General features: G+C 44.2%; 1 protein-coding gene across 1 annotated transcript in view; it reads left to right on the top strand.

Moving 5' to 3' along the window:
• The window catches only part of pde5ab (phosphodiesterase 5A, cGMP-specific, b), a 53,455-nt gene that overhangs the window by 730 nt on the left and 30,251 nt on the right, over positions 1-22,474 (top strand). Inside the window, exons 2-8 of the mRNA XM_070929864.1 lie at positions 3,587-4,103; positions 5,538-5,711; positions 11,625-11,714; positions 12,427-12,498; positions 12,746-12,835; positions 12,931-13,068; positions 22,235-22,302. Of these exons, the coding sequence (XP_070785965.1) occupies positions 3,587-4,103; positions 5,538-5,711; positions 11,625-11,714; positions 12,427-12,498; positions 12,746-12,835; positions 12,931-13,068; positions 22,235-22,302 (1,149 nt within the window). The remainder of the gene's footprint in view (positions 1-3,586; positions 4,104-5,537; positions 5,712-11,624; positions 11,715-12,426; positions 12,499-12,745; positions 12,836-12,930; positions 13,069-22,234; positions 22,303-22,474) is intronic.

Genomic DNA, 22,474 nt, shown 5'->3' with positions numbered 1-22,474 from the left:
AGTAGCTATATAAGGCTTTTTTTTTTGGGGGGGGGGGGCATTTCAAAAGCCTGGCGGCACTTCATCCGAACACTTTAAGCCTGGGTTTGTTTTAGTGACGCAACCCCTTCAGACCCATTTATCCACTCAAACTGCTTCGCTCAGGTCCTCATCTACGTCTGAAAATATTTTCCATTAAAAAAAAAAAAAAAAGCATTGTCAGAGGACATACATACCCCCCCCCCCCCCCAAAAAAAAAGTTGATTGGCCCGGTGCAAGAGGTTCGCACACATCAGCCATTCTGCCCGTTCTGGTTGAGAGGCATCTCTCAGAGAGGTATTGATTCAGCCACACCTCCCCTTGGATACATTAGGGTCGTCTCCGTGGGGAGGCAGCAGCAGCTCAACGGGAGATGGGAGAGCGAGGAGGAGTCAACCTGACCTGCAGTCCGATAATAGCCCCACTCTCTGCGTGCCTCTCAAAGTTTAATTTGCCTGGCCCAGGGGCCCAAGATACCACCACGGTTCATTTCATGGCCGGCGCCTGCTACCTGCCGTCCGGGGGGGGACACACCGACGCCACCAAAGGTCGCGTGTTCGGGAAGCCGGAGCCCGAGCAGATGAGATGAGCGCAGTGCTTGACAATGTGCGCATGCGTTTGTTGTGGGTCATTGGGAGTTGATTAGAGAGCCTCATCCGCAATCACATCCAATTTACTGTTCACACACACACACACACATTAGATTTCTTATATCCACATTAGACACTTTGCACAGGCTAATCACATAATACACACTGTGCCTGCATTCACTTTTATTTCCACTTTAGCTACAAACATGATTAAAATTATAGTGCCCACATTTGCTTGTATTGCTGCTGTTTTTTTGTTTGTTGGTTTACTGCCAATAGCCTTCCAATGTCGCAAAGTTTCGCGTTAGCTTGCGCTTGCAAATTTGGTCAGATCTTTTCATTTTGTTTTCCACTGGGATTTAGTGAATGAGTTGGAGAAGACTTGACTAGCAAGCGGCGGATGGACGGAGGCCGATTTGTGACAAACGCTCTTTCTATGACACCGCACTCTCAATGATCGCGATGGCTCCATTGCAAACAAGAAGTAAGCGCCCCGAACCTCACCGGGTTTTGGCCGTTTGGGGGAAGCGCTACGAGCTGTTATCACAATATGGACACTCGTTTGGAGTCGTGTCTGTGTCACCCGATGAATGGAAGTCCAATATTCACTCTCCTTTCAGCTAAAACAGCTGCCTCCTGCTGCTGCTGCTGCTGCTGCTGCAAACAAGGTTAATGAGAGCTGTGAGAGTGGACCTGAACAGTAAAGTCGCGAGCTGTAAAACCAAAACAAACAGCCGACAGACACTAGGAAACACTGTGGAGCTGAAGGGAACTGTGGAGTTGGGCGATAACTATCTGCAGGTTTGACTCCATGAGCAACACCTTTCACATTGCACAGCCATTTGATCCATTTTTGAAATATTGCTTAGTGCAGCTTTGAAGCAACTTCCTCGAGAGAATAATGGGAGTTGAACGGAAATTCAATACGTAAATGATCTCACTTATATAGCGCTTTTCAACCTTCACGGTTCCCAAAGCGCTTTACAGCTAAGTCTCATTCACCCATTCACTCACACATTCACACACCAATGTCGACCGAGCTGCCATGCAAGGTGCTGGTCTCCATCGGGAGCAACTTAGGGTTCAGTGTCTTGCTCAAGGACACTTCGACATGACGGGGGCAGCCGGGGATCGAACCCCCAACCCGCTCTAACCAGCTTTCACCTCCCGTGCGACAGTGCTAACCACTGCGCCACCATGCCGCCCGTGGTCATTATCCTGTAGTCATTATCCTGTAGTCGCCACTCAAGGCCACAGTGACGTCTGCTCTGCAGATTATATAGTCTTGCTTTAAACCCTAATTCTGACCTCAATAAAACTTGTTTCAAAGCCAAATTGCATTGAAAACTAAGGATTGAACATGTGGCAAGCAAACGTTGGGAACAAAACGCTATGTGGACACAGGCCTTTATGAAGGTGATTTTCCTCCTGCTCTTTCTGCAGAGTCTTGTCCTTGTCGCCCACGTTGCTCCATCCACCTTTTCATTCAAGTGTGGCATTGTTACCAGCCGCAACAGTGTGTGGCTGCTGTTGCTTTTAACTTATGAGTCTGTGTGTGGTGTATAAGTCTGTGGGCAGATTTGTCAACGCGATACCGTCACAACTGTAGAACTCTACAGGTGTGTAGTTGAGATAAAAAAGTTTGAAGATGGGTATGGTCCGAGCAAGGGCACTGATCATTCGTAAGTCGCAGATCACTGTATCCCATTATGTGGGTGTGGTCCGACCCATGACTGCTGTGTACTCATGTAATAATGTCGTAATGGCTGCTGAGTACTCATGTAATATTGTAGTAATGACTGCTGAGTACTCGTGTCATAATGTAATAATATAGTAGTGACTGCTGAGTACTCATGTAATAATGTAGTAATAACTGCTGAGTATTCATGTAATAATTTAGTAATGAATGCTGAGAACTCATGTAATAATGTAGTATGAATGCTGAGTACTCATGTAATAATGTAATAATATAGTAGTGACTGCTGAGTACTCATGTAATAATTTAGTAATGACTACTGAGTACTCATGTAATAATGTAGTAATGACTGCGGAGTACTTATGTAATACTCTGGTAATGAATGCTGAGTACTCATGTAATCATGTAGTAATGACTGCTGAGTACTTGTGTAATAATTTAGTAATGAATGCTGAGTACTCATGTAATCATGTAGTAATGACTACTGAGTACTCATGTAGTAATGTAGTGATGGCTGCTGAGTACTCATGTAATAATGTAGTAATGGCTGCTGAGTACTCATTAAATAATGTAATGACTGTTGAGTACTTGTGTAATAATTTAGTAATGGCTGCTGAGTACTCATGTAATAATGTAGTAATGGCTGCTGAGTACTCATTTAATAATGTAGTAATGTATTCATGGCTGCTGAGTACTCATTTAATAATGTAGTAATGGCTGCTGAGTACTCATTTAATAATGTAGTAATGGCTGCTGAGTACTTATTTAATAATGTAGTAATGTAGTAATGACTGCTGAGTACTCATTGGTCAGAACAACATGTTGGTGTCGCGGCTGCTGTGATCCCATCACAGGATGGCCTCTAGTTCCTCTGTGTCTTTGCCTTTTTGTGTGGCTGCAAACTGCAGCATGGATTAGCTGGCAAACTGTTTGATCGATGTCTGTTTTTGTTTTGGTGCAGGAACAGATGAGAATGTGTGCCTTTGTGGGATTTTGGGGCTTGATTAGCGATGTAACTGTAATCATTGTCTCTCTGTCAACCACTGTGTTGTCATTGTGTTTTTATTCATCCGTTCGATGTGAGCTCCCTTCCAACTGTCGGGAATAAAAGGTCTGTGTGTGCTGGTGGATGGGTGCCTAGTTTTCAATAATAACGTCTGTTACCACATCTAACAATGTATGGGGTGGTATCATTCCCGACACTAACCTACGGTACATCTGTAACCGTCATACTGTGACAGAAGGTACTGTGTCTGATACAGTTTTTTCTCTGTGTCGACAGGGAGATGGTGAATTCCTGGTTCGCTGAGCGCGTCCACTCCATCCAGCCATCTGCCTCCAAAGAAAATCCTCCACAGCAGCGGGCCCACCAGTCCTCCACTGACCCCGGTCCCCCATCTGCCCCCACTATCCTCCCACCCGCCCTCACTGTCCTGGACAACCGCTGCCCGTCCCCTGCTACGGTCCCCAGCCCGGCCCCCGGCACCCCGACTCGCAAAATCTCAGCGTCAGAGTTCGACCGCCCCCTCAGACCCATCGTGGTTAAAGACTCGGAGGGCTCCCTGACGTTTCTGAGCGACGCTGACCGCGGGACCGTCTCTCTCCGGGGCTCAGTGATGGGTGAAGGTGGGGTCAGTGGGGGAGGTAATGGAGGCGGATGCAGCGGGGGCGACCGCTGCGCCAGGCTGCTGGAGCTGGTGAAGGACGTGTCGAGTCATCTGGATGTGACAGCACTCTGCCACAAGATCTTCCTCCACATCAACGAGCTGATCGCCGCAGACCGCTACTCACTGTTCCTGGTAGGCAAGGAGAGGGCTGTGGGTCAAACTGTCATTCTGACTGGTTTAAGTGGAGCACTGGGATCAGCCAGAGCACCGAGAAGTGAGACATAGGCCTCTAAAGTATATCTGGGTGCTGGTTTAATGCTCTGTTGTCTTGACCAGGTCTCTCTGGAGAATGAGACCCCCGGTGACGAAATAAAGGTTGAATAAAAATAAAAATAATATCTGTTTCTATAACAGTTTAGTCTTTCTAGAAAAGCATTTAGAAAGAGTCATCTGAGGTAGTTTGCACCTGTCTGTGTCAATAATGAAATTACTGTAATTACCTGAAATATCAAAATGACTGTAATATTCACTCCACCAACTCCGGAGGGAAGTATCTGTCTCTTCAGCTGCTAAACGCTCCACTATGTTCGCCAGCCAGTCTCTAACTGTGACTGTCTGCTGTTTGCTGCTGAGCAGGTTGGTGCACAGTGGCTTTATCAGAGCTTTTTAGCTGCCTGCTGCTGCTGGAAACAAAGCTCTAAAACCAAAACAATGGCTAAAGGCTAAAAACGCTCTGTAAAGCTGAGGACAGCTGCAGAGTTTGCCGATAACTCTCCGTGGATTCGTCACTATTACCGACCCCTTTCACATTACAGTCATTTTGTTTATGTAAAGGTATTGGATTTATTGCAGTAATACTATTTTATATCTCATATGGGGTCCTTCTCTGATATGTGGCTTCCAAATTGTTCACCTTTCACACTTGCACATAATGGATCAAATCCACTCATGTAATAATATAGTAATGACTGCTGTGTACTCATGTAATAATGTAGTAATGATTGCTGGGTACTCATATTATAACATAATGATTACTGAGTATTCATGTAATAATGTAGTAATGACTGCTGAGTACTCGTGTAATAATGTAGTAATGACTGCTGAGTACTCATGTAATAATGTAGTAATGACAGCTGAGTACTCATGTAATAATGTAATAATATAGTAATGACTGCTGAGTACTCATGTAATAATGTAGTAATGACTGCTGAGTACTCATGTAATAATGTAGTAATGACTGCTGAGTACTTGTGTAATAATGTAGTAATGACGGCTGAGTATTGATTATTGCAGTTATAGTATTTTCTCAGAAAACGTGCAGTATGTTCGTATATAAAGTATTGCGTATTTTACAATATATACATACTGTATATGATTTCAGTTTATAGTCTGGTGAAAATTCTCTGTGGGTTTTTCACTACGAGCGACACCTTTCTCTCTCACACACACACACACACACACACACACAATGAATCAAATGCATTGTTAATATAAAAATATTGATTTTGCGAAAAACAAATCCTCTAATTATAATTTCATCAGATTTGTTGGTGTGAGTGTTACTCTTCTGGATTGTGTGTCACCACATCCTGCTTTGTGTGTGTGTGTGTGTGTGTGTGTTCCCAGGTGGGTGAGGACAGCTCCAACAGGAAGTTCTTGGTCAGCCGCCTGTTCGACGTAGCCGAGGGATCCACACTGGAGGAGTCCTCCAGTAGCTGCATCCGGCTGGAGTGGAACAAGGGCATCGTGGGACATGTAGCCGCCACAGGGCAGCCGCTCAATATCAAGAACGCTTACGAGGTGAAGACTTCGCGCTGGTTTTGTCTTGTTTTTTTTGTTTTTTACATTTTTAACATGAGGGGGGCCAAATGCTGGTGAACCTGTAACGAGGTGGTGCGCTGTCTGTGGCTTGTTGTTTGCTTTTGGGTGCATTTGATGGCTTTTGTTGACAGAGCACAGACTTGAGGAGGGAGGAGGCGGGGGTCAAAGAAGTAGATCAGAGTGCCCCTCTGGATTCATCTTCACCACACACACACACACACACACACACACACACACTTTTTATCTTCTCTTTCACTTAGTAGCTGCAGAGCGTCTGGTGACAGTTTGAGCCCTGGCGGCAGTTTCAGCGTTCCGACCTCCTGAGTGATCCGGTTTCAACACAGTGTCACTTCAGTCAACGATCAAACCCACCTGACTTTGAGTCGCGTCCTGTAGACTGTGGACTGTCAGTGAACAACAGCGCGAAGGACGCACCGGGAACAGCTCCATTAGTTGTTTACATTTCTGTTAATGTGTGTTCTAAGCAAACACGACGCAACGTGTTGATCAATCTTCAGAGGCGTCGGCAGGTGTAGTTTTGAACTTTGCCCCCCCCCACTCCCCTCCCCCCGCCAAGCTAGGCTAACTGCTAACCCTGACTACAGCTCTGAACTTAACACACAAGATTTGATCATCTCACTCTTCGAAAGAGAGCGAGTAAGTCTCTTTCCTGAATTTGGATTATTAATTGAACGAGTTTGAATAAATAAATAAACAGTGTTTTCCTGTTAAATATTAAGGGAAATATGGGGAAAGCGTGTAGGGAATGCTGTTCATGTATGTTAACACGGGTGTTGCTGTTCATTGTCAGTGATTAACAGTAAATAGAGAACTTGAGCAATCAACCCCAATTGCTCGTGATGGTTCGGCCTTGGATGGGTAGCTTGCCTCCGTTGTTGCGTGTGAGCGGGGGAATGAGTGCAGTCAATACCAGATTGGATTTCAGCCGTGTGACCTCTGCTGACCTTTAACCCCTCCAGCTGCTCCCAACATCGTATTGGTCTTTGGCTACATATAAAGATGGCCGATGCGTCTCCACTTCTGCCCCACTGTACAAAAATGAAGCCAAAATACCCCCCCCAATATCCATCTTGCGCTGGCGATGTCATGTGGAGTTAGAGTCTGTGTGGAGTTTCAATCTCAGCTGTCAATCATGACGTTTCACCCCCCCCCCCCCCCCCCCTTTTTTATAGCATCAAATAACTAATTAAAACCAAACATCAGCGTGTACTTTGATTTTTTCTGTTTGGCCCAACAATGTTAGCGAACAATGTTAGCGAACAACGTTAACGAACAACGTTAACGAACAACGTTAGCGAACAATGTAAGCAAACAACGTTAGCGCACAATGTAAGTGAACAATGTTAGCGAACGTTAGCGAACACCGTTAGCACGTGTGGGTGGAAGAGAGGGAGAGAGGGAGGTAGAGAGAGGCAGAGAGGAAGCTAGAAATGGAGAGGGAGCACGTATGTGGCTGTAATTAAATGCATGTGTTTTGCGTGTGGTCATAGCTGTCTGACTGCAGCGTGTGTGTGTGTGTGTGTGTGTGTGTGTGTGACCTCATCTACTGTCAAGTGTCAAAAAAACATCTGTCTCTACAATGAATGTCATGTGTGAATATTTTCATTCACCAGAGAACTCTATATAAACTAAAAATGACAATCTACAGCCTTACGGATTCACGGGACATCTATAATAATGTCTATAGTATTTCAAACCGGAATTTTTACAGTGGCACTTTTTTCCAATGTAAATCAGCTCAGTGAAACACATTTGAAGGGTTTTCCGAGTGTCCTGTTCCTGATCGTCTGTCTCGTGTGAAGTTTTTGGCAGCCGTTTCCACAAAGTCCCCGAAAGCACTTATAACGTTACATAAGTTTGAACCGAAACGAAGCGAGTTACCTCGCGGCTTCGTGTCTGCTCCGGATTTTGCTTTTGTTCTGTTTTTTCCCCCCAAACTGCCGGCAGGGTATTTTGACCGGCTGTGAACTCGGGCCCGCGCGAAAGTGAATCAGTAACAATCGAAGGATCGATGGTGGGCGGGCCGGGTGTCGGTAGCGGAAGCATCAGGATCTGGGGTTGATGGGTCACCAGGTGATGTGCACACGTTGCGTGACATTCCGTTTACCTCTTCACCCCTTCTTCTCACTTTGCAACAAGATATTTCCGTCTTTTAATGACATATTTGTCCCGTTATTACCTTTTTTTTCTCCTGCACATAACTTTCTCATATTACACAACACATTTGGTGAAAACGAGGAACGTTTCTTGTTATGATATGATAAGCTGGTATGCTGTAACGTCCATACATTGTCATGAGTCGGACAAATATTCAGTGACAAGGGAGGACATTTTAACCTACCTTTATTACCTACCTACCTACCCTTTTAAAAAGTTGATGACTGGTTCGAAGTTTTTGCAGTTGTAACAAGATTCCTTTTTAGAATTAACAGAATTACAATGGTATATTTTCGACATATAGAGAGCCAGCCAATGGCTAATCATTCTCAAGGTTTGATTAACCCTGGGATGAGACACGGCGAACGTATCACCAATCCTGGTTTTGATCATTTTTGGGGATAAGCAGGCATGATCAGAGGGCCGTATTAATATAACAAAATTCCTATTGTTTGTAGAACACCAGCATGCACCTGTCCCCTTCATGTCACGCAACCCTCCACACATCCCCTTCAACTCCCATGCACCCCCCCACTTTGGGAGGAAAAACCCCTGGTTTACATGGAACATGAGAAACCTGGTTATTCACATCCCTCAGTTCAGTGACCCTTCATTTGAAGCAAAGCTAACCACAGTCTTTGCCTTACTGCCTTGAAAAGGATTATGAAACGTCATTGTCTTCATAGATCAGGGACCACAAAACAGTATCATCAGCGTCTGACATCATTTGCTTTGTGTGTGTGTGTGTGAGAGAGAGAGAGATTCCCTGCTGTGTACCTTCCTCTGGTTGCCTGCCAACCACAAGATGATGATGATGATGTGACTGGGAGAGAGGGAGAGAGATGCGTGAGAGGAGACGGGGCGAGAAAATGACAAATAAAGAACAAGAGTGGCTGATGGGAGTGTCCACCTGCGTCCAATTAGCTTGCTGTATGTGTGTGTGTGTGTATGAGTGTGCACCTTCTGGGTGAGTGCCCTCGAGGGTTCAAGTGTGGTTCTGAGTGTGTGTCTACATATGTGTGTACGTGCTTCCAGGTGAGCACACGCTTCGGTGTGTGGGAGTGTGTGCGTGTGTTTTGGAATGACTCACCTTGTTTGTGTGTGTGTGTGTGTGCACACAAACGCAAAAAAAATGTGCGTAAATCAATGTTAGTGTGTGTATCATGCCGTGCACTAACTGACTCAGTTAATGCACAATGTTCCATGTATGCATATATAGATATATAGACAGATAGATATAGAGTATAAACACAACTAGTGAGTGGATGACTTTCCGTGTTCGGCGTGAAGACATTTAACCTCTGTAGTCTCATTTAGCCGCTTGTTAGTAACCGCCTTTTTTAAGACATGTAAAAGCTTCAAAATTCACGAGTGGGGGTATCTACTTTACGTATTTTATGTCGTAGAACAAAACGTTAAAATCTCTCAAGCCTTATTTCAGGCATCTGATCAAAAACCCATTCAAAGAACCCATTGACATCGAGACGAGGGAACCGGAAGTGTAAAAATGCAGACTCATTTCCGGGTTTTAGGACTCACTCCCGTAGCTCTATGGAGGGCTTTTAACGATGCAAACATTAGCTAGGTGAAGCTGCGCGTCTCTCCGCGCGTCGAAGCAGTGCGCTTGGGGCTATGGTAACATCAACGCTTGTTAAAAGGAAGCTGCCGACGGTGTCTCCAAGCAGCTCGCGAGGCTAGCCTCAGCTTAATTAGCTAGCTAGCCACAGCTGACAAAGTCGTCGCTGGCTAGAAATGAGTGTCTCTGTCTGACATGAAGGACCCATTGTTTCAGAAATGACTTCCATCGTAAACTGCGTGTGCGCCGTCAGCTCATTTCCTGTATTCGTGTCACATGGGTTTTGACACGGCCCCGCCCCTCAAAGGAGACTAGCGCCATGTCCCAAGTCTATTCACTCCAATGGGAAAAGCGAACGTGAGCACAGATTATGACCCGTTCTCTTGCCCCGGGGTCATAAATGTTGGACCATTTTTTTCCCACAAGCCACATATCTGCCCAACATTCTAACGCTAAAATGGCATTTCAGACAAATCAGGAGAAAATGAAACTGTGTTCGAGACCTGTCTCTGTCTCAGCAACACACTCTCACGAGATCTGGCAACCCAGATATCATGGTTGTCTCGGTGCCTGGTTCACCGCCGGTGAATTAAAAGTCAAAACTGAAATGAAATGTTTCTTTGCTTAATCATTGTTATTTAACTGTTCTTGGAAGGGAAAAAAAACAGAATACGCCCACGTAGGAGACAGGAAGCGTACACCACTTCATACTGTTGGCGCCACTTGTAATGCGCCATCTTCTGTTTCAGAGCATCCTTAGCCATCTTGTCATACCATGCCAAACCTGTTTTGCTTAGAGTTTAATTGTGAAATCGGTGTAGCGTTCCTCTTCCAGTCCTGGGTTTGATACACACATGCACACGCAGACCCCTTGAGATTGGAGGATAGAGATAATGGACAGAGAGAGGCTGAGTGTTTAAAGGTCAGCCGGTTGCCAACAGGAGAACAGTCCTCTAAACAAAACATCTTTCCGTCCGCCGGTCCTTTGCAGGCCTTCAGAAGCCACTTCTCTCTCTCTGGAATTCCACATTTACATACCAAAGAAGGGTTTTGCATCCTTGTGACTGACGCCAAGTACTAACAAAACTATGCTTCTGTTTTGGAGAAGAGTGGAATTTTGTGGCGGTGTCTTCCCCATAGACCGCCATTATAAAAGAGACGTCTGTAAAACTGTTGACAGGATGCCTCGAACTGCAAGCAAGGTCAATTATGACATTTTCTATTTTGAATGTTTGATTCACGGAAGGTTTATGTTCGTATTTGACGTCATCAGAATGCAAAGTCTGTGGGCCAAGTGTGAACTTGTGCAAGGGGTTGGGGGGGTGGGGGCAGGAGAAACACTATTACGCTTATTAAGTGGGCTGCATACCCCGGAAGTTAACCTGGAAGCTGGAAGGTTTTTTGGCATATGCCCCAGGCGAGCAATACTTACTGGACTGAACAGGAGCCATCTTTGGGTCCGGTATTCAGATCTTAGCAGACAACAACATAGAGCTGGTAGACATCAGTTAGCAAGACATGCTAACGATTGCACCATAGACTGTATATAAAGAGGGACGACATGTCTCCACTTCCTCCCACTGTACAAAAATGAAGCCAAAATATCCCAGATACGACAGCTCCCTAACAGTGAAGCCAAAACATCTCGATCACCCCCTGGTGGTGGCTGGCTGCAGTATAGGTTATAAGCCCCGCCCCCTCCATGTTAGCTGATGGTGGGACATGGGCCGAACTAAAAGAAATCAAAGTACACGTCAAATAAATGTTTCTCAAAGATGGTTTCTGTCATTTTAGGAGGCTCTTATCACGCTGATGTTTGTTCAAGTGTTTTTTTTTTCCTCTGGTAAGTTTGGTTTTGTGTAAGTTTGGTTTTAATAAGTTATTTGATGCTATGAAAAGGGGAGGAAACATCACGAGTGACAGCTGAGATTGACTGTAGTGTGCTCGCGAATGGGTCTTTATATACAGTCTATGGTATGCACCAACAATATCAGTGGTGAAAGGCATTGACCAGACCAGATATGATTAAAAAATGTAAAATAGGTATAATGTAAAAATGTAGATCTGACCCTACAGGAAACAGTCTTCATTGCCTTAAAGGTGGGTTTGAATTCTGTATGTATGCTGTGCCTCCCCAGGACCCCAGGTTCAATGCTGAGGTGGACCTGATCACCGGTTACAAAACCCAGAGTATCCTTTGCCTTCCCATCAAGAACCACAGAGACGAGGTAAGACAATACACACTGGAGCAGTGTTTGCAATCAAGATTTATTTTTGAAAAGTGCTATAAAAGAAACAGTCGGGCTCAACCAGAGTCAGATAAAATGATCAATATGATAAAATGAACAGTTGAACTGATACGGAGTCAACGGCCAATGACCATATTCCCCCATAATGTTGTACTGCTCATTTGAGCGCTCACCAAAGTGCCCCTTGAGCCACTGAAATATAGCTGACATTCGGGGGGGTACAATCAGAATTAGAACCGGAATCAGGAATACTTCATTGATCCCCGGCGGGAAAAGCAGGGTCCTGGATTACAGTTTCTGTCTGTGGCCAAACTGAGTCTTCAAATCAATTTTCCTTTGCCAATAAACAGCTTCATTTTAGCGCCGCAAGCCTCGTGGACTGCCATGCTTCTTGTTGACAGGGCGTCTGGTAGGGTTGACTCTTGTTGATTAGAAAGCTTATCAGCAATCTCGTGCGTCACCATTTCGGAGGCGTTGCTGAGAAGTGCTATTCTCAATACTTTCGTTCACATTGTGCATATGATACAAATCAAGACACACCATTTACAATCCAGTTACAGCCACTTCTCTAACAGAGCTGCGTTGGTTAGTTATGCTTCAAGTCCTTTTTTTTCTTTATTAGGTCTATGTACTGGAACAAATCTCAATTTGATCAACTTTCCCTGTGTTGTATCCATCCTATCCGTCACAGGTAGTCGGAGTGGCTCAGGCTATCAATAAAAAATGTGGGGAGGACGGTGCCTTCACTGACCAGGACGAAAAGGTAAAGTTCACTGGTTCACTCACGAGAACCACATTGGCAAGGTAAGTTGCTCTTGACTGGAGGTGTCGGGACAGTCTGCCTTGCATCTGTCAGCAGCAGCGTAACCTTAGCTGTCCTGACCCGTGTCTCTGAAGCCCCCAGATGCACTGCACATAAAACAACTTTTTTTTTTTTTTCTTCCACGCAGTCTTGTTTGCTGTAGTTCCTTTCTGATGTCCAGACGTCGCTCTGTTTTGCTCTCCAACAGGACTTCTCGGCCTACCTGGCCTTCTCAGGCATCGTCCTGCACAACGCTCAGCTCTACGAGACGTCGCAGCTGGAAAACCGACGCAATCAGGTGGGTGTGCATGTGTGCCGTCTGAAGGTGCGTGTGAGCATACAACAACTCTGAACATGACGTATTCTCCTGTGTGTCAATGTGTGTGTGAGCAGGTGCTGTTGGACCTGGCCAGTCTGATCTTTGAGGAGCAGCAGTGTTTGGAGGTTTTACTGAGGAAGATCGCAGGGACCATCCTGTCCTTCATGCAGGCACAGGCCTGTACCGTCTTCATCGCTGACGAAGACTCCATGGTCAGCACACACACACACACACACACACACACACATGCTCAAATTCTCACGCCACGTTCATACTTACACTAACCCTCATGCTAGTTAATTTCAGTACGTGGGTTGCGTTCAGGTGCCTGTCGTTAACTTGATTCAGCCATTTCTACAGGAGGTTTACCACCAGAAAATTGCACTCGGATGCACATTGAAGTGCTTCCGTGATACCGTGATGGATAACACCCGATGGATAAGTTGCAAACAATGCGACCGCTTACAGCAATGCTAAATATATTTATATAACGTCCAGTTACATAGCTGTGTGGAGGAGCTAAATAAACCCCAGCACGAATGACTTGCCAATTAAGTGTTAAAATCATTCAACTCCATGATCCCTTGCATTGTTATCAGAAGAAACGCATCATTTGATAAAGACTGGAAACACGCGCTAATGTAAGAGTGGAATTTTGGCAGAGAAACGTACATGATATGGGGCAAGCTAGCAAGAGATAGCGCCCATAGCAATTATTCTACTCGTTGTCAGGGCAATTGTGCTTTGACCTCTGGGGGTTTTGTACAGTTGTGGAAATATGCATGCCGCCAAGCAGTGTTTAAACGTAGTTTGTCAGTCACTCTACATCGTGCAAGCAAATGAATGATAAATGAGCTAATAGACGCAGCATTGAACATCATTTTTTTTCCCTGCTGTTTGATGTGTCCTTAAGCAAAACTACCACGCTGGATTCTCCGCCACAGTCCCCACCATCTGCCGTGACCTTTGATCCCACGACTATTCGCTTTGTTGCAATTCCAAAGCAGATCCCTCCGCTTACTGTCGTCTGTGGGTGCAATTTACAGTTACATGAAATGGAGAGTGTTTCAAAGTGGAAGATTCTCACCTTCTCCTGTTCCTTCCACACAGAGAAACCCGATTCAGTTGCAGTGGTTTGCAGTTGCATTCATCAATATACTATACAAAGTACTTATTCCACCATTTTGCCATTTACGTGTGCGAAACAGCTGAAGAGGAATAATAAAAGAACAACAATCATTTGCACGGCATATTTGAAAAGGATATGCCATAGCAGACATTCGCTTTGAGCATAAACAGGAAGTTTGTGCTTGACAGTGCAGACGGCTGGCTAGCTGATGTTAGCTTAGCGGCTACACGTAAACCCGGTCACTGTTTAGTCGACTTCCATGGCCAGACATAGTATTTTTTCCAATCCGCACCTTTTTTTACGCGCTTCATAGTGAGCAGCTTTTAGGAGCACGGACACCTCTTGACAGCAAGTGGAAATGCAGAGTTTCTGTTTTATCCACGGAGCGGACGGAACCGTAGCTGGCACGTGTTTTAATGTAAATGCGGTCTATACTTTCTAGACTGACTGACACACACACACACGCACACACAGAGAGAACCCTATTAGAGTCCTCTGCGGGCATTAACATTTGTTTTGGCTTGTCCTCCTCAGGGGCCTGAAAAACACACACTGACACGCTTCACACTCGCGCACAGAAAACAAGCACACAGGAAAAGGAAGCGAATTAACTGTCATGAGGGAGATTGATAGGCGAGCTCGGTAACAGCGGTCCTCACATCATGCCTGCACAGGAACTCCAAACTACAATTTACAGCATATTTAACCATTATTTTAGGAAATGCCACAGCAAATATACATGTTTTTAAGTATATTCTGTAACAGTGTGATTCAGGGAGCAAGGCCACAGGCTTGGTTGTGGTCAACGATGCAGCTTCTTCTGAGTTTCAGCGCTCTCTGGTTTTTTCCATGCCTAAGACAGGCCACACAAAAAAATAGCTAAACATCAGTTAAAACTTTTGGTTCACTTTCTCCACTATTTGGCTGTATAGGTGATGCATTTATAATCTGTCTTAGATTACTAGAACGCCCGTGCATTGCAGTAAACTTTTGAGTAACAGGTCAAAACTGTAGACGTGGTGAGTTTTTTTGCTTTTGTTGTATTGCTGAATATCGCAGGTAGTAGCACCGAGGAACCTGATCCAGAGCTATTAAATGGCCTTGAGTTAGGATTCTTATGTCAAATGCTTTTGGTTATTTGTTGTGGAGGGATTTCCCATTCTTGGAAAACATTTTTAATATAATATTTTTTAACATAATACGAGTGTTTGAAATCAACTTTTCCTCAACCAAAGGCAAGTTCCGCTGTATCACAGTGAAAGGCACAAAAGAGAAAAACCTCTCTGTCTCTCTGTGCTTGCTGTATTTATGGAGTAAGTGGAGTGAGGAGTGCACGGCGGTCAAGATGACGACAGCAAGTTAAGAGCTCTGCCATAGTTTTGGACCACAAACAGCAGTGCTTTGGAGGGACGGTGGTGATTCAGGGTAATTTTTAGAGGAGAAAATGACAGAGCTAATATATGTGCAAGGAGACTGTCCACCCTGAAAATGTAAGAGTCCACAAGGCTTCCCTGGTCAGGGCACAAGTAATCCAAGAACCCTCTGAGAAAAAGAAAACCCTAGATGTTCTTAGCTTCTTCTAAGTTACTGCTTGATACCATAGCAGAAGCTTTCACTAAAGGAAAGTATTCATTCTCTCAGACCTTTCTTGGGTCATGCAGCCATGGTCGTCCCAAGGACCCACCAATGGACTGCATGACTGGTTCCAAAAACTGTTCCCATTATTTAATTCATTTCAATTGGTGTCGGTTATGATCAGTTTAGAGATGTGTGAGTCAGAAATTGTCGACCTCATTAACAGAAGAATTGCATGGACAGCTGGTTAATTGAGGAAACCCCCCCCCCCCCCACAGATGTTTCATCATGTCGCTGAGGGCCTTAGGAATATTATTGTGTAAACATTTTACAGATGGCGTAATTGTTTGCTGATTTAATGAAATTATCAAAACACTACAAACTTACTTGGTAATGGTGAAGTCTAATGGACTCCCTGGCCAGAATGTTTTTCTCGCACAAATATAGAATCTAAAGAGGTCTATATGGTAGGATTTGTACGGAACCAGTTGAAATGTGAAAGTATAGGTCGTCACAATTTGAGTGCCATTCTTCATAGTTTTGGCCTTCACTCAGAGACCCTTACTTTGTAATAATTAACCATTTACAGCGCATATCGTAGTGACGTTTTTTGAGGAAAGACTTTTTCAAGCTACAACACACGTACACCCTTGTGGAGAGTCATCATCCTTGGCGCCCTCGTAAAAGTGAAATGATACCATTAATGCAGTGTATCAGTCACATGCTCACATGCTCTCCTGTCGGACTCTTGGAAACGGTCAGAATTATTTTCTTCAGCAACTTTTCAGGCTTCGTCGTCTGTGACAGCGTTAATCCTTAGCTACTCGACAGATCATTCATGTCCATGGCCCCTTTCTGTCGTAAAGAAGTCAGGAGACGCTTTTGGACTCGTTTTCACTCTCACTCACCAGCATGGGCTTTACAAACTCTTGTAGGTTAAAATGGGCCGACCGACTCTTGAAGACACTCATTAACGACCCATCATGCAACACTCCTTCCATTCCAAGAGAATGTCTTATGTTGGGAACACCTAGTGGTCTAGTCCTGGATTATAAAATGACCCCCATTTTATTTTCCAAATGTAATTTCCAGAACAAAATATCACCTTATATGCTAATAGGCCAAGACAGAAGTTATAAAGTTAGGTTTGGTGGAACAAACAAATCATAGTACTCAACAATACCAAAAGCTCAACACATAAAGAGGAGGCTTGGTGGTGGAGGCCACTGTGGCACCAAATGGCGGTGGCATGAAGGTATCGCAGAATTGTCAGTGCGAAGCTGATGAATGAACTAACTATCTTTATATATATAAAAGTGTCATCTGCGTACATCTGGTCCTTTCCATAATTTTAGTGAATTGTTTATTGTGAGGAGGTGGTTAACAACACTGCCTTTTCGGGATCCAAGATGGTCCAACAGATTACATTTAATAATAAGATTTCTGTAGATGATTCTAGGAAATATTATTTAGCACTGCCTGTGATGGTTATATGTGGCAATAGTTAGGGTAAAAAAACCCAAAAAAGTAATTGTAATTGATGCAGAAAACTCAGTTGCAGGTAAAAGTTGGCGAGAACGTACATAAAGTTCCCCAAAAAGCAACAGTCAAGGCACTTTTTTAATGTGTTGAATATTCTGATATGTTCTTATTCAGCAATTATTCAAATATGAGGATTACTAATTGCGTCATAATGAAGTCATGCTGGATGTACAAATAACCACTTCTCTTATCAAAGAACCTTTGAAGGACCTTTGTTTCTCTGAGTGTTTAGGCCTGACATGTGCGTGCGTGCTTGCGTGCGTGCGTGCGTGCGTGCGTGTGTGTACACACAGCACATGCTTGAACATAACAACAAGCCATTCTTAAAGACAGTTTGACTTGACACTTCACCACCCACAACCATGAGCCTTTCAACAGAAAGGGATGCATCTGACAGGTCTGGTGTCCTGACTTCCAAGTAACCGTAAAGGCTTTTAGAGAATGCTTTGTCATTGTAAGTACTGGTGCCACAAGATGTCAACTGCACATTATTGGCCATTTAGCAGCTGATGTGTGGGTGCTGGGTGGGCATGCTATGTAGTTAAATCTTTTAACATTCAGGGATGAAACTTTTTGTTTAACTTTGTCCTCATCAATCTTCAATTCAGCAAAGATCCAAACATGCAGGAAGCCTTATTTCTCTGGCATTAGTAATGTTTTCCAAATACACGGGATTCAGTGTAGGTTTATCTACACTTACCTACATCACTGCACTTGGCTCACGGCACTGCACAAATCATTTCCAACCACCAATCGCAACAGCAACATCGCAGTTTTAGAACTCATTCCACTGGGCTGATGGCTGACTGCACTGAATGTCAAGTTATTCTAAATACTGGTTTCTCAAAGTATCAACTACATAGCCAATTCACCATTCAATATTTGTGTTTAGGTCTGGGTTGACTGGACGGGGCATGCAATGCCGTTGAAGTGGTTTGTATTAGGTTACAAAACATTGGTGTTTAACTTGGCCTGGTATTTATTATAACCAGGTTAGACCCATTGAGATGAAGGCTCTTGTTTTAAACATTGTCCAGGCCACGAAAACAGCTTTCATAAAGTTACAGTCAAGGTGGACTAAAGGTCTCTTGTGGTACATAGACCTGCAGATAGTTTTGGTTTTAGGTGCCCAGGATTTGAGATATCTGTCTCTGAGATTTTTGCCTCCACCGCAATACAATGGAGATTCATTTTGAAAAATGACATAAAAAACCGACAGCAAAACCAAGAAACAAGGTCCCAGTTCATCTGAGTAATCCTCAGACGTTACTATAAGGAGTGTCCATTAGAACTACTTTCAACCGAAGAAATAGTCCAGGTGTTGACCAAAGCTTGATTACCAACCAGGCAACCAGACCCTTAGTGGCTCCAAAGGCCCCAGGTAGTTAAGGGTAGTGTGTGGAAATGACTTAGTGGTCATTTGATTTGATTTGTTTGATCAATTGGTCAGTCCACCATTTTTGGCTTTATTGGACAGGTGATAGTGAAGCTGAGCCTTGGAACAGGTGGAGAAAGAGGGGCATGACGTTATGTGGCATGCGTTGGTAACCATTCAGCTACCAGGACGCTCCATGGTGCTATGATTTCCCAAACTGACATACAGAATATGGGTTTAATCCCGCCTTGCTGTTGATAGTGTCCTCTGTGGATCATCAACCCGCTCTACCCTGCTCTACCTCTCGTGCGACAGTGCTAACCGCTGTACCACCATGCCGCACGACATTGTTAAACCATGGATCAGACCAGGGATTGCAATGTTGGTAGGTTGGTCAGTCAGTCCACTACTTTGTTCCAGACAGAAATATCTTGGAAACTATAGAATGGATGACTTCTTATGACTTCTGTGATTCCCTGACTTTTCATCTTGGGTCGCCACACGCTGTGAGCACCACAAATGAAATACCGTCCCCCTCTTTGTATTGGGGCGGAGGCTGAAATCTAAGAGACAGATATCTTAAAACCTGGACCAATAAAACCAAAACGTCCTGCATGGCTATACCACTAGAATAAACGGCTTTGTCCTTTTTTTAATCTGGGTGAACCAAGTCTTTAATATTATGAATCAAGATGTTTTATTTCATGTATGCACTGAGCTCCATAGGCTCTGTTACAACCCACTTTATTATACTGTGTGTTTGCATGTGCGTGTTTGTCCCTCTTATGACCCCAGGGTTGCCAGACCAGCTGTCTCCCTTTGTTTTCTACCCCTCCCCCTTCCTCCATTCTCTCCGTCTTTCCTTACTAAACATTTACTCTGAGATTAGGAACTTTTACTGGCCTTATCTGCCAGACGGCTGTCTGTATACAGGTGTCAGCGTTAAATGTCTGTAGTTTCTCAAGCAGGACCCGCACCTCTGTGAATTTCAACATAACCTTTCTTTGAGGAAAGGAGCTTTCCTGTAGGAAGTCTAGTAAATGACAGTGCTGGTCTTTAGCACTTGACCGTACCAACAATAACACAGGAGTTTTCAAGATGCTGGCCTGCGGTGGCTCACTTCACTTTACTGCAGTGCATGGCACCTGTTGAGAAACAGGGACGCGTGTGTTTTCAATATACACAGCATACTGTATGTATGTGATGTATTTGTTTTGCACTGTACATGTATGGACATACCTATGAGTGTGTGCACATGAAAAAAAATTGTTTTGCTTGTGCATGCATGTGTATTGTGTATTTAACACGTTTGCATGCATATTTGTGTGTTACGTTTGGATGTTAATAGCATGCTTGCAAGCATATGTGCACACAGTGTGTGTTTTGTTGGCTATGGCTGAGTGTGCTGGCATCTCTATTGTGTGTGTGTGTGTGTCTGTGTGTGTGTGAATGATATGTGATAGGGTTTGACATCTGGCCCGCAATTTGGAGTATTTTGTTCTTCTGAGTTGTTTAACTCTCCCCTGTAGAATTAATTGTGGAATTAGCTATAGGTGTCCTGAAACATATTAGGCAGTGTGTGTGAGTGTGTGTGTGTGAGTGCGTGTATGTGTTGTACCAATCGTTGTTAAACCACCTGCTGTTTTCTATTCTCTTATTTCTTCCCGTCTTTCTAAAACCTCCTCTCCCTTCTTCTTACCTAAACAATAAAAGCAATAAAATAAGCATCCAACCACCCATATGGTGATTCATGTTTAGTTTTCTGATCTGCAACCTCTATGATTAATGTTTGGTTAAGTTTAGGCAACTGAAAGTACTTGGTTAAGTTTAGGGAAAGATGCAAAGTTAAAGCAAGACTAAGATCTAGCGGCTCTGTGAAGCTGTACTTAGGCGTGGTGGTGCTTTGAGCTAAATGCTAACATCAGCATGGCAACATGCTCAAAGTGAAAATGTATACATTCAGATGTTTTAAAAGGTCAAAAAAAAAAAAAGCCTTGTATAAAGAACCGCTATTACTAAACTATATTGTGAGACCAACGCGTTTTGGCTTGTGGCCTTCTGTCAGGAACCTTGGTTGAAACGTGTTGGTCTCGTGTGGTGACCCAAGGTGAAAAGTCAGGGAATCACGAAAGTCATAAGAAGACATGCCCTGGGGACCATGAATGTTTATACCAAATTTCATGGCAATCCATCCAATAGTTTCCTAGATGTTTCTGTCTGGAGCAAAGTTAGTGGACTGATGACGACCAACCTGCCAACATTTCATCGGTCGTCGAAACAATGTTGTATCGGTGGCGCGGTGGTTAGCACTGTTGCACAGGAGGTAGAGCGGGTTGGGGGTGCGACGCCGGCTCCCCCCCCCCGTCCACATGTTGAAGTGTCCTTGAGCGAGATACTGGAGTTGTTCCTGAGGGAGGCCAGCACTTTGCGTGGCAGCTCGGTCGAAAAGCGCCATATGAGTCCATTTACTTAGAAAGTTTACAGAAAACTGCCAGTATAGGTTGTTCAAATGCTTTCCAGGCAAGTGACCTCTTGCAGTAGTATGAAAGTCAAGAAATATGAAAATTAAAACACAAAATATAGTAGTGGTATGTACAATATAGCTGTTATTTGGAAATGAAAGAGCTGTGCAGGAATGCGCAACGTATTGACAAAGGCATGTGCAAAGCTTCACAGTATGAAGGCATATAAATACGTGCAATGTACAGAGATAATAGTCCCAAAGATGTGTGCGTTAATGTAACGCGTTGAGACGGCTGTGGAGATAATGTAAGGTGTGGTGTCTATGAGGGCGGGATAAGACTCTGTGTAGGACAGTCTCATTTTTCTTCCCCTCTGTTGTCTTTCTCCAATGCCCCGCTCCACTAGTAAACACATAAATCACGCAACAAGAGCAGGCTGCGTGAGATTGATCACAGGCACGACAACCTAACCATTTCCTTTGTCCTTCCTTGACATGTAAAACCTGGACTGATGCTTCCAAAGAATATGAGAAAACCAGCTCGATTTATTTCAATATTACTACATGCAGGGAAAAAAAAAATTCCATCATCCCCATGTCATCCTGTTCTAAATGTTCCCACCAATAAACCAGAGACCCCAATAAATGTCATAACATTGCCAGGTCCTTTTTCTGTTTAAAGCAGCTTTATTACCCTTACCTAGATAGATCAGGGTGAACTAGTGCCACAGAGTGAAGGTGTGTGTATGTACGTGCAAGGGTAGGGGGCACATTTTTCCAAAACGAAGAAGCCTCGTCCATCTTTAACATCCTGTCCCCACCTCTTAAGAATGGAAAAAGGATCCTTTGCGAGGGGTTGGGAGTGCAGGTTGAGAGAAAACAAGTCCCTATAAGGGGGTGAAAGGCGAAAGGAGCACTGGAATGTCGAAATAAACTCTCCTTCTGGCAAGGCTTGATGGGTAATAGATCAGCATCCTTTTTTTCATGCTTGGAGACGTGTTTTAGGCACCACTGCTTAACTTACAGTATTTAGCTGTTGGGTTTAGCCGTAATGGCTTAATTGGAGGGAACGAGGAAGCTGATATGGCCAGAAGAAAACATACAGGGTGGACCTGCAGTACAGCACGGAAGGTTAGAATCTAGACCAAACCAAGACCCTGATATATATTCATATGTTGTCACCCAATCCTAATGGCATTATGCCAAGTACACATTGCCTCCCCCCAGCAAATCCGAGCCACATTACTCAGTCTGTAACTTCTCAAACAAATAAACGTATTTTTATTGTTTTTGCAGAACTCCTTCTCCAGTGTCTTTCACATGGAATACGAGGAGCTGGGTGAAGTCCTAGACGCCCCCAAAAGGTAAGGCGATCGCCCTGAACTGAAACCCCTTATTAAATTAAAAGTCCTGCAGATTGGCCTTGAGGCGTACTCCGGCTGTTCCCACCAGTTACTACCGCTTGCATTTGCAAGCTACCCTTTTCCTCACCCTCAGAGGCCCTTCACTAAGGTTAGCGTAACAAGGATTCATTAT

The sequence above is a fragment of the Enoplosus armatus genome, chromosome 23 (genome assembly GCF_043641665.1).
Source record: "Enoplosus armatus isolate fEnoArm2 chromosome 23, fEnoArm2.hap1, whole genome shotgun sequence".
NCBI classification, from domain to species: Eukaryota; Metazoa; Chordata; class Actinopteri; order Centrarchiformes; family Enoplosidae; genus Enoplosus; species Enoplosus armatus.
This window is presented reverse-complemented; position numbering and strand designations above follow the sequence as displayed.